The sequence below is a fragment of the Phragmites australis genome, chromosome 7 (genome assembly GCF_958298935.1).
Source record: "Phragmites australis chromosome 7, lpPhrAust1.1, whole genome shotgun sequence".
NCBI lineage: Eukaryota > Viridiplantae > Streptophyta > Magnoliopsida > Poales > Poaceae > Phragmites > Phragmites australis.
Genome location: NC_084927.1, coordinates 35,792,075 through 35,804,925, shown reverse-complemented (window position 1 = coordinate 35,804,925; position 12,851 = coordinate 35,792,075). Strand labels below are relative to the sequence as shown.

General features: G+C 43.7%; 2 protein-coding genes across 2 annotated transcripts; both read right to left on the bottom strand.

The window, feature by feature from the left end:
• Positions 1 to 2,876: 2,876 nt before the first annotated feature.
• Positions 2,877 to 6,017, bottom strand: LOC133925090 (V-type proton ATPase subunit D-like). Its single transcript, XM_062370927.1, has 2 exons — positions 5,040 to 6,017; positions 2,877 to 3,218 (listed from the first exon to the last, which is right to left on the bottom strand). Exon 1 carries the CDS (start codon positions 5,877 to 5,879, stop codon positions 5,070 to 5,072), a length of 810 nt encoding a protein of 269 aa, XP_062226911.1. The 5' UTR covers positions 5,880 to 6,017; the 3' UTR covers positions 2,877 to 3,218; positions 5,040 to 5,069.
• Positions 6,018 to 9,049: 3,032 nt separating this feature from the next.
• LOC133923677 (microtubule-associated protein RP/EB family member 1A) lies at positions 9,050 to 12,460 on the bottom strand. Its single transcript, XM_062368966.1, has 8 exons — positions 12,185 to 12,460; positions 11,914 to 11,982; positions 11,710 to 11,796; positions 10,841 to 10,947; positions 10,633 to 10,754; positions 10,258 to 10,334; positions 9,870 to 9,983; positions 9,050 to 9,318 (listed from the first exon to the last, which is right to left on the bottom strand). Exons 1-8 carry the CDS (start codon positions 12,290 to 12,292, stop codon positions 9,202 to 9,204), a joined length of 801 nt encoding a protein of 266 aa, XP_062224950.1. The 5' UTR covers positions 12,293 to 12,460; the 3' UTR covers positions 9,050 to 9,201.
• Between the last annotated feature and the right edge of the window lie 391 nt (positions 12,461 to 12,851).

Genomic DNA, 12,851 nt, shown 5'->3' with positions numbered 1-12,851 from the left:
ACTAGCTAAAGACTCTGCTCTGCAATCAAATACTAGTAGCTTTACATGCTGTAGTTTAATACGGTACTCCATAGATAAGACTAGCTAAAGACTCTGCAAATTTCAAACACTAGTAGCTTTAAATGTTATAGTTTTATACGGTACTCAATAGATGCCACGTATATCATGTCTTCTTTTATTTGATCTTGATCTGCAAATTTCACATGTCATCAGAATCCATTATCTGAACTGGAGTATCATATAACCTGGCCAGGGATTTCAATTTTTTTCGTTCACCGGCGGAAAACCCGGAATTCACGAATTTCCCCGGATTTTTCTTCCAAATCCCGCTTACAAAATTTAAACAAATTTGAAAATTTAAGTTTTTGAAATGCTTATATAGAATACTTTCCAATTCACATGCGCAACCCAACCTGTAGTCTAGTGGTTAGGCAGCATACCCTAAGAAATAACATTCCTTCGATCCCTGTGCTCCCATTTAATTTTCCCCTCTTTTGCCTGTGTACGCCCCGCTTGTCAGTTGCTGCATGTAGGAAAAAAAACTTAACCATCACGGTAGAAACTTTTGCTTGCATAACTTAGGTTTATTTGTATTATATTAGCAGAATTTATTCAAAAATTTCAAATCTCACTGAATTTTTTTGACCAAAACATGTTTTTGTTCATGGCCGGAAAACCAAAAATTTAGTGAAATTTCGCCAAAATTTAAATCCCCGAACCTGACACTGCTCTATTAGCCTATACTTCTTCCGATAATGGCCAAAACCAATAGGAAGTTGACTTCTGTGCAAACCGAGAAGATGTGGTATCAACCCAAGGTTACATCAACAATGCAAAACCATATTATCTACTTAGAGGTCCTCTTTAGAAAGTCTGGTTTTCCCACATGCAGCAGTAATCAATTAGACATCTCAATAGTTACACATCGTCCTCACCCCAAGACTTAAAGTCAGCAAGAAAGGAAGAATGATAAAAAATATATTTTCTATGTTACAGAAGAAAAGAAGGGTTCATAAGTTCTTAACCCTGGAACTACTGATACCAAAGCTCCAAATACAATGTCTGATACAAGTTAAAAGAATGCAACCAACTTCCAAATAAATACTCAACCAATGAAGACAAATCTTCATTGGTTTCAGAATCTTATCTAGCAAATCTTGCTTTGTATCCTGGAAGGTCAGAGTTGCCGTTCTTGCCTGGTAACGCACAGGTTCTGATTCACTTTATTTAAGAAGTTATTACATAGAAGCATATGTTGGCACAATTGGCACTTGTTCTATGTCACAATAGCTGTTTTCCGTTAGAATGGAAAAATTGAAACCACAATCTTTTTATTTGGGAATACTTCTTTCCATGTCCAGAGAAGCTTGAACCAACATTCAGATGAAATGACTTAGCTGTTGGAAGTTGCCTATGAGCGTCATGTCGCTATGCGCCCCATCGATCATCACCATGTAGTTCTCCGGAGTGTTGGCGGGCTGGCCGTGCCGACGGGCTTAGCCGTGCCTCCACCGTGCCGCCGGGCCGAGCGTGCCGCTGTGCCGCAACCGTGCCCGTTTACTTAGCAATCGGCACGGCACGGCCTGACAAGCCCATGTCGACAGGTCTGGTGTCATTCATCAAGCGTACATGTGGACGCTTAAGCAAAGTCTGCAAAACCATCCCTTACACTCAAACAGTAGAGGTCCAAGGACATTAGCGAGTTGCTGAAATCAAGCGGTCTGATTCAGGTTTTTTTTCCTGCAATTTTTCGTTTGAATTGTCCAAATCTGAACTCGAAATTGAAATGCATTGTGAAATAAATGGAATTCTACTGCCGATTGCTAAGGGAAGAAAGGCAGGGCTAATCGCCATGTTGATCAGGACCAACTTCGTTGCAGGGGACGATCGAAGGAAGTCAAGATATAGGACGGTTCTAACTAAGTAAGCGCTAGCTTGAGAATATTTTTTTTTGTTTATTATTTCCCTGGAGCTATACGTGTTATGACGTTATTACATTTGCAACCTTGTTTTATCCGCGTTGTAAACTACAGTTGATAAGGTGGCACGCATATCTTCAGAGTGTTCCATATCCTTATCTTCAGAGAGTCAAGATAAGCTGTCCGCGTATCACAGGCCCATCCGTGTCTCCATTCGAGGTCCACGTGTTGATCAGAGTAACGTCTGCCTCATCTAGTGCTGATCAAGTACTCCGCAAAGTAACGTCTGCCTCATCTAGTGCTACAGTGCCAACAGTGACGCTACAATGTTGTGGAGAGAGTGTGGGTGTCCGTATTTTTGTGGCTACTGTAGCAGCACGCATCGCTGTAGCAACACTGTTCACAGCGTAAAAGGCGTCGGCGTACTGTAGTAATACTGTAGCTGTACTGTTTACAGAGCTGACAGCTGATCCGGAGAGAGAAAAAGAGGAGTAGAAGGTAGGAAATATGGTAGCCGTTGAAGATGAAAAATAAGAGATATTATAATAGTGATAGGGGATGCTGTAATAGTATTTTTGAGAATGAAAATTTAAGATAATTTCTGGAGATGACCTAAGAAAAGAGGTGGCAGATCCCCTGAGTGCGAAGCGAGTGTTGCAATCACAATCAGGCATCAGAAACACGCAGTCCTGCAGCTTGGCCATTATATGTCAAAGGCTACTCTGGGCATGAAGCTAATAAACTGTGCGCACGTTTGGCAGCCAAATAATCCGCCCGACCGGGAAAAGCACCGAGCCAGTTTTTTTCACAATAACAGCCTACCAGCAGCCATTGCCTGCAGCCCTGTAGCAAGCAGAAACAGGCAGATATGCGCAACGCCTGTTTTCGTTGAAGCACTTAACGGCAGATCTCAGGATATCAGCTATTCATTCACAGGTCAGATTCGCGAAGTCATGATAAGAGAAACGAAACAACGAACCGTATAATATACACACATCCATAAGCAAATATATCAAGTCTGCAACTTCATAGTGTAGGTGTAGCGCAGCAATCCGCACACACCTTTTCTTTAATAAATACAACTAAAACGAACATGACGCGGAACACGGTCCAATTGAATTTACTAATGCAGCTGCACATATCACTCCGTGCTAAAGTTCCTGGCAATGTTTGGTTTCCAAGTACAGATTATTCGGGGCCTTGGATGACCAGACTCCAGATTACTCACTGAAACAAAACCTCCGTCACTCTACAGAGATACAATTCTGGAGCTCCAGCATCAACTTATTGTTTCCACCACTGCAAGGAGAAGCAATCTGTTAACAATAGAAACTGAAAATGAAATAGACGAATTCCATGTGTCATGACTACAAAAGTGTGCATTTAGAAAGCAAACTGCATGTCGCAAATAATCAGAACATCTAAGCCACAGTAAACAGCACTGTCTCAAGCTTCAGAGTGGGGAGTGCACATATGCCAAAACAAACCGAGGTATCCAGTTCCAGCATGTGAAGTACATCTTAGTAACCATAACCACTTACAGCCACTAGCAACTTCTTGACAAAGCAATGTAATCTAAACTAGACTGCGCCTATGCTGAAAACCTGAGATTTCCGGTTATAGCAAGTGCTGCTATATGTTGACCAAAGTGCCAGTGGAACTGTGTGGATAAAGCAGTGACAGTCTGAAATTGCTCTTATCCTTCAACTCCAATTGCTGCTATGGAAAATGGTCTCTGTTGTGTTAAAGTTAACAAAAAATATTGTTAATTGGATTTCAGATCAGGCCCATAATGCACACTATGCCCAGCGAATATAACCAAGCCTTTGGTGAGCTGTGCAAATAAATAAATAAATATATATATATATATACTGAGCTTCTTATAATGAGAAAGATCTATGCCCAGTAAACTTTTCGTTCAAGCAAACTAACAGGACTAGGTTCAACTTTCAATATCTAAACTGAACTGGTCTTGAAAGTTCAAGAATCAACTTGCAATGTTATACAGGTGCTCATAAACAGTCTTGAGTCACAACATCTGACTCAATTAGGATTTTTATGCAAAGTAAACTATATTTGTGCATGCTGGTGCTACCTTCTTTACCAGTCCTCCCTATCTATGCGATATCATCGTTCCTCTAGCTCCCTCTCTATATGTATCTTGGGGCAATCAATAGTAGACAAAAATTTAACAGTTCAAGCTAATTTTGCTGAGAAACATAACATTCTTACAACAAGATACTATCACATATTTGATATACATAGAGTATTAACACGATCTTTGCTTAATCTTCAGTATTTTGTTTAAACAACAAATACATAAAGTGTTGTAGGTATTCTCTTTTCTAACTTGTTGCAATGAGCACCTGGAAGTTGGAACTATGATGCTGTCCAATGCTTCCAAGTACTGCTGCTAATTTGCACTTATGGTGAACTGCTAATTTGTTTACTATATGTCATATCCTCATTTCTGATATGTAGATCCTGTGTCACCAATCTAAAAGTGAACCTACAATAGGAAGCTCAACAAACCATAATTGCCAACGGAGTGAAGAATTGTTTTACTAACATCATAAAGCGAAGCATGTTATTTCTAAATGAAGTGCAGTGGTAATATCATGTAGGCATGGGTAAACCAATCAGGTGTGTGTATACTAAAACTTGTTTACATGAATCAATAGATACTTTGTAGTTCCGATAAATTAACACAAGCAGGAATAGAACCAATGTGATCAATCTGCAAGTGAATTTTTCTTTTTCCAACCTTTCTATAGACATAATGTGAAGTGGAATGGTGCTATCATGTAAGCATGAACAGACCAATGACGTGGTTGTGATTAGCATATCTTGTTTACATAGATCGACAGAAATTCTGTAGTTCAGATCAATTATCACGAGCAGGAATACGTTTGGACATCCTTTAAACATCTAGGAAAGGTAGCTTGCATCGATCTAAGAACTGGTGTTTCCTAAAAAAACACAATACTCAATTGATACTGGTACAACGAAAGGAACTACAGCAGCAGTCTCTACGAAAGGAAAGAAACCATCGCAGCAAACACATAACAGTTTTCTAATCCTAGATCCAGAATAACAGCGCAAGGCATTGTTGCTACGCACCGATTAAATGATTGGACGATTAAAAGATGATCAGAAGATTATGTCATCGTCCTTCTCGCCACCAGCAACCAGCAGATTAGTTGCAGCCCCCACCGAGATGCCCCTCTTGAGCGCGACCTCCTCGGCGAGCTGCTCCTCCGCGAATATCTTGGCGGCGGCCATCTGCCGCTCGATCTCCCTCTTCTTGTAGCCCTGGATCTTCTTGAGCCTGAAGAAATCCTCGCGCTCGAGCTCGTCGAGCTCCCCCTTGATGTAGGTGATGGTGTTCTCGATCCTGGGCTTGACGACGTTCTCGAGCGCGTTGACGCGGCGGTTGGTGGTCTTGATGGCCTCGTCGAGTGTGAGGAAGGAGGTCTGAAGCGAGGCCAACTCGACGAGCACCTCGATGGCCTTGACGTGCGCGGCGCGGCATGCGGCGACCTGCTGCCCCCCGCGTGCGAGACCGGTGAGGCTCGGCGACGCGTTGGACGGCCCCCCGGAGGCGGCGGCGGGGTCGACGAAGTGTGTGAACTTGGGGAGCTTGACCCCCGCGACGTTCTCCTGGTGGGAGCGGACGCGGACGGATGCGGCGCGGACGGACTGGAGGATGACATGGCGAACGCCGTCGCCGGCGACGTACCTGGCCTCTGCGAGGGAGAAGGAGGAGGCGCGCATGGTCTCGCCCATGGACTCCTTGGCGGCGACGATCTTCTTGAGGATGGCGCGGAACTGGACGGTGAGCGCGTCGGACTTCTTCTTGAGGAGCGCGTGGCCGCGGGTGGCACCGACGAGCCGCGCCTTCATCACCCCGAGCATCGTGACCGTCGGCACCACGTTGAGGCGTTGGTTCTGCCCCGCCATCGCGCCGAATTGATCGGCTTTCACACGAATCTGAGGAAGAGGAAGAGGGGATCGGGGGCGCTGTCGACTCTCGTGGTTGGATCGGGGACACGACGCTGATTGATCTGAAGCTGAGATCGGCGACGCGCTGGAGAGGGTGGTGAATTGGGGAGGGATGCGGAGAAGGTGGATGGGCCGAGGTAGTCATGGGCCTAAGGAAAATCCGTCCGGGTTGTAATAGAACTGGGCGGGCTGAGGTAAACCACATCAAGAGTTCTTGGGTCGGCAACGGAACGAGCAAAACGCCCCTCCACGGCGACCCACCAACCGGCCAATTTGCCAGCAGGTCGTGTCCGACGAATCCCAACCGTTCAACGACTTCCGTAGCCACGGAGCCAGAGTCCGATGTGAATTCATGTCCGTTATTTGCACGTCACAAGGGGCCACGACTCCTTCAAATTTTCAAAGCACAACACTATATTTCAGTTGCCTGCTCAGACGATAAATTAGGAAAGAGGGTTTTCGGATTTGAGAGCATTTCATAAATTCCGAGTTTAGAAGAAGCTTTGGAGGAGGCAGGCTAGGCCGACGGAGGAGGCGAACACGGGGGGTGGGGCGGCGAGGCGGCGGGGACGGCGAGGCGGCGGTGGCGCCGCCAGTTGTGGGTCAGGGTGGGTCGGGGGAGCGCGAAAACGAGTTATTAGCGAATGAGGGGCGGCGGCCACGGATCCAGCGATAGGCCATCGCTGGAGACAGGCGGGGGAGCAAAGCGGCGTCAATTGAAGAAATGTCGTGGGCGGTGTCGATTGAAGAAAGCTACAGACGGGGCGGAATCTGGAGGTTGAAGAAAGGTTGTGAGCGCATCCAACAGCTCACAGTCATCTAAAAACAAAGAACAAACAAGCGCCTAATAAATATCAACACCCCTACTATATTTCATCCGGTCATAAATACATATCGTTTTGAATAATATATTATCTTTTTGACCACTATTTTTTATTAGAATATATTTATAAAATATATTAAATTTATGGTATTATGAAAGCATTCTTTAAGATAAATCTGATTTTAAAGTTTCCAAATTAAATATTTTGAAAATTATTAGTACCTAAAGTTTTAAATTTTTGATCAAATATAAACGATATATAATTATGATCGGATGGAGTATCAAATAAGAGAAGGAAATCCCACCGAGAAAACCATCCATCCTTGGCACCATCGATCGAAGAGGTTCGCAATGGCCGCGCTCCGGCCGTGTCCATCTGGCCTCGTCGTGGGCGCGCGCCCACTGAGCACGTCACCTCTTCGCATAATCCCGCCGCCATGCAGGCGAGGCAGCACTTGGGTCCTCAAGACGTCGGCGGGCAGGATGACGGCCCCCAGCGTGCGCCACCACCACGCGATCCGCGCTCAGAAGAGCGCCGCCGATTGGCCCTTCTTCCGCGATCCGGACGACGACAGGCCCGTGGTAATAAATTCATCTCTTCCAGCTGTCTGTCTCATGCCCTAGCTCCAACATATATGTGACTTCTGCTGCTGAAATCTTACACACTTGGAAATACAGTAATTCTTAGGCAAATATTGTAGGCGAGATGAAGCCTGATTACATGCCGAAATAATGTCTTGTGACCCGTAACTCAATGCACTCATCTTTGTTATCGACTAGATGAAGTTAAATTGTGTTTGACTACGAGTTACCACTTACCAGCATGCATGCATGGGACGATCGATTTATAAGCAGGGTTAATAAATTCGTTGAAAACCACTCGAAATTTGCAGTTTTTGACTAATTCGGTCCGCGCTGCATTCAGAATGTGACCGCATTTTGGTTCGATTCTAATTCAAAATAAAAATATCCAAAATTTGATAAAATTCGTTCGATTTCTACAGATATTCACGAATTTTGGAGAATTCACGGGCCACCGCATTTCAGTGCCGAACAAATTCGTTAACCCTTTTTATAAGTCGGCACGGTCAAGTTTACTCCACGCACTGACGAAACTCCTCTCCATTGGAGAAGATTTTAGTATCTAATTTCAGCTAGATGCATGCTTTATGAATTATGAGTACTCAACCACGTACAATAACGTTTCAAATTAGCTCGCTACTAGGCGCTGTTACGGTGAATAATGAACTAGCTACACCTAAGACAACATGCAACATGACGTCCGTTGATTCAGAGTCGGTTTGACTGAGGGATCGACTCTAATTAAGCTCCCCAAGCTTCAATATTTTTTTAATTCTTCTCTACATAATCCACATTTTAGACTCAACAAAAAATGCCAAAGCATATCACCAATTTGATGGTGTGCTGAACTGAACTTTCTTATTTTTGTCCAAAGGCAATCGAAACTAACCTTTTCTTCTATTCATTCGTCCATATGAATATTGCTTCAACATAATATTATATCCTCTTAACTTTTTAACTACGTGAAAACAATTAATTTTGTGCCATTGAGTAAATCCTATGCCAACTCGCCACAAGTATAGATATGCACTACTTTTCATTTATTTGCAAGTGGATGTTCTTTGGGTACAACAGACAGTGATTTATCTTAATGATGTTTTACTAGTCAATATTGTTTTTGCCGTTCTTTATTTGTTGTTGTTGCTTCGATTCAGACCGAGGAAGAGTTCAATAAGTTCCATGAGCAATTAAGGGAGCACAGCGAGTTTGATAAGGTCAGTTTTACTCCTAATTTATGGTTTCATCTTTCTTTCAATTACAAGGATAACACATGGCTCGGCTCGATGGCACACGCGGCCATGGCTCGCTGGTCTGAGGGGCTCGATGGCTCGCTGCGATGAGATGACCTCCGATCGCTCGCTGGCTCGATGTACCTGCGCCTGGCTTCGTCCACGCTTGGAGATCGATGATGTGCACGTATGCATAGAATTTTCTTCCGTTACGGGGTCTTGCTGCATCTGCCGGCTCCAGGTGATGGGGCTATGATTCTGCATGAATAGCAACTTTAGACAGTCATTCGTTCACATACTGAAACTTTGAGTCTTCCTGTGCAAGAAGATTGCGTGTACGATCGTTCTAAACGCTTTTCACATAATGAAACCCACGCATCACAGTCTCCAGGAATTTCGTTGCAGGAACATCAAACAAAGCAACAACAGGCAGTCAAAGTTCATAGAACAAAATCTCTTCAGGGACTGGCACGTCGAGCACAAATACATCATAATTAGTTAACTACTCGCAAGTCGCAAGTTCTTGGAGGAAAACTGTTTTTGACATGCAACGACGGCTCATGCCAAATGTTATTTACCCATTTACAGATTCAGAACTACGCTTGTGGATGATAGATGACAAAATTAACTCATTTAGTGGCACATCTCACTCTGCTTCATCTGAGAACAAGCCTGGTGACTTGGTGATTATTTCATTAGCCTCAGGTAATGGTGAATCCTTTGCATCAGCTGCATAAAGTATCTTCCGAACCGCTTTAGTCATCTATTGAAAAGAAAGTTCAGGTCAGTAGTGCATCTGCCAAAAAAAAAAAAGAGAGAAAACATTGGCTATATAACACCAAAATAATCTCATGGCTCAAAAAAAATCAAAAGAACCGATTAGCCATCCCCATATTATTTAGCTCCTAAATCATATGTGAGCTGCAAATCAGATGGTATCCACACACTCATACAACCATGTGATCCCCGCAGAAACTTTTGCAGAGTCTTAGTGACTGTAGTAGAGTCTTAGTGAGCTGCAAGTCACCGTTGTACTTGGCTACTTTCATTAGATTTGCTTAAGCTGTGAAAAATATTCTAGAAAAGGAACAATAATTTGCTAACATTTTTTTGATAACTGAAGTAGCACAGACATGCACAATCCAACGGAACAGATGGCGTTGGTTAGTATCCCAGATAAAATTCTTGGTCAAATAGATAAGCATTTTATTCTAATAAAATATTGGAATTCGGAACCTATTGACCTAGAATGCAGGTCAGAACTTCAAACCAGTAAACATGTACAAACACATGAATATCTAAAAGTTTTTTTACCGGTAGATGCTCCAACTCAGGTCGTTGACACAGTATCTCAATATCACGCAATTTCGAGAAGTAGAAGTCTCTTTCTTTTTCAATACTGTCCACAGAAACTTTCAGGTCCACAATCTGCAATTCAACAAAGACAGTAAACGTATACAGCTATGATGAATTCAATATCGCCACTCACAAGCATGAAATGTCCCTAACACTGTTGTTGCAAAATATTTCATGGGATGATCGGAACATAGATTAAAGATTACATCTACCAGCATGAACAGCTACAGAACAATGTAATATTTGAAATCAAAGTGGACCGACTCAAGTTTCTCCAAAGTAAAAGACTCTAAACATATGAAATGCACATAAATTAAATAAGCAACCGGAAGCATAAAATCCATACCTTTTCAGACAGCTGCTGAATCTGTTCTATGTAATGCTCTTCACCAATAGTATTACACACTTTTACAACTCCAGCACCTGTGTAATCGGATTAGCTTCGATATATTATTGAAGGGAAGCATAAAAAGTAAGTGGACATGAGCATAAATCTTAAAAGAAAAACAAGTAGACAAGGCACTGACGGCACTGGTTTCATCTAGCGTATGGTTTTGGTTTAATAGCAATTACATTGACGATAAAGATCATTTTATTAAGAACAGTTTTCGAGCAGAGTGCATTTATGTTAAAAAAACAGGTAGCTGCGTAGATGCAGCCTTGTTATTTAGTTATAGACAAAGACAACCACTTAATCAAAGATCAGATGAATTCATGTTACCTCCATCTGCTGAATCGGGACCAGAAAGTCTATTGGCTTGCAGTGATTTAGATGACTTATTGGACCCCTTTAAGCTCCGCTCTTTGCAACCCTTGGACCTCCGTTCTACAGGATTGTAGTTCCTGGAACAAGAAGACAGTTTTCTCAATTCCATACTTAGCAACATTTTTTATTACACTATTAAATTCAACGTAATCAAGGCACATACTCATTCATGATTCCACCGTTTACAGAATCACAATATCTTTTCAACCACTGAAGAAATTCCAAGTTATCCAATGGGCGCCCTTTAACAAGCTTGTTGACCTCAATATTCTGCAAGGAGAAAGTAAACATTTATAAGTACGAGAAAGAAATTCGTGGAGCAAATTGCCTAGAACTTATAGCAGAAGCCAAAAGGGCACATAAGCACTCTTAGCTCCACTGGTCAGAAAAAGAGCCAAAAATCAGCTAACATATTGATACCATAATTATGTTCTTGTCTTGTGGAAGTACAACTTCTACCTTTTTTTTTAAAAAAAAAGTAGCTGTTCAAAAATATTATTATAGCGACATAAAATTTCCCTATAAAATTTACAACGAAAGTAACCACCACCATTTTGTCTAGCAAAACTTAATAATAGTATCAAGAAATGGTACTACTTGTGTTCAATGCCATCCAGCATGCCAGTCTACTAGATTCTACACTACTTTGCGCCACTCCCACACCCAATCGAACAGCTGCGCTGCAGTCTCTACCCACAAAAGAGCCAACCTAAATATGAATTTCCTTTCCACTCCAATTCGTTGTTCAGAACAATGAACATAATTTCAGTAATCAGTACAGCAGAACATTGTATAGCAAATTTCATATACCACTATGCCAATCTTACTGAACTTAAAACAACCGTTGGATAACTTAAAACAACAGAACATTGTATAGCAAATTGCAACCCAAGCTACCACAGACAGAAGCCCAACTATTGCACACATAGCACACACATTCTTTTCACCGATGACAAACACAAGAGGAGATAAAAAACAAATCCATGATCGAACTGTATCGAGCACAGAATAGAAAGGCCTGACAGCCAGTACCTTACTTATACGCAGCTTGTTGAACACATCCTGAAGAATCTTATAGTTCTGGATCATGTCATACTCGGTCTTCGCATCAAAATTTACCTACAAACCCACACAAAAGACTTACGTTAATCAACTAAACAACTTAATTCCACGCGTCCGCATCCTAAAAATCAAACATCTCCAAGCCAAAAAGAATGTAGCGGGCTAGAAATCAACCTTATGCATCGGCACCACTCCAGGGTGAACCATGTCCATCAGCTGGCACTGCACTGCCCCCGACGCCGCCTGCAGGAAAGCAAAACAAACTCACACAATCGACACAAAATTCCGGACCATGCCAAACCGCCTAGCATTTCCAAACCATGTACTCGTCTCACACGAAAAAGAGACTACCATATGCGCAAACAGATCAAAACCCTAAACCTTCACCCGTGAAATCGAACCAGACGCGCGGCGAAGAAAAAATGGGGATGAGAGCGGGTTCGACCTCCTCGACTTTGGCGAGGGAGAGCTGCAGCGTGGCATTGATCCAGTGCAGGATCTCCCCCCTCCCCACGAAGTACGCGCCGTCCATGATCCCGATGCTCGCAGCCATCGCCGCCGTCGAGGTCTCGCCGCCGCACCCTTCCTTCCCTCGGTCGCCAGCCGCGGTGTGCGAAACAACTTTTTGAAACGCCTCCACGTGAAACTGCGGAGCTAGGCGTTCGCGTGTGGGTTTTGGAGGTTTGCTCGCGTCCGGTCACCTTCAGTAACCTCACCGCAGACTCGTCAGTCGTCACACAGGCGTTTTTGAAACGCCTAGGAGCGTAACGTTAGGGCTTAGGTGGTGCGGCGGTGACTGCATCCAAAAATTCGAAACGGAGCCGTGGGCCCAGCCGCCTTTACTGGCTACCGCCTAGTAGGCGCACGAATCAACACACCGTTCTCCCACTGGCTGGTGGGTCCGCCCCTGAATTCGTGGATCCCACTTTGCTAGCACCGGTCCTTCTCGCTGGCTTTGAGTCACCGACCGGTGGGCCCCGCTTCGCCTACGAGGCGTGGGCGTTTCTGCTGGTGGTCTCGCCGTGTCGAGGGAGCCGTTGACGGGCCTGCATTTATTCTGGTGGGCCGGCCTGCGCGCTTCAGAATAGTCCAAGAGTTAGGGCCTGGGGCCC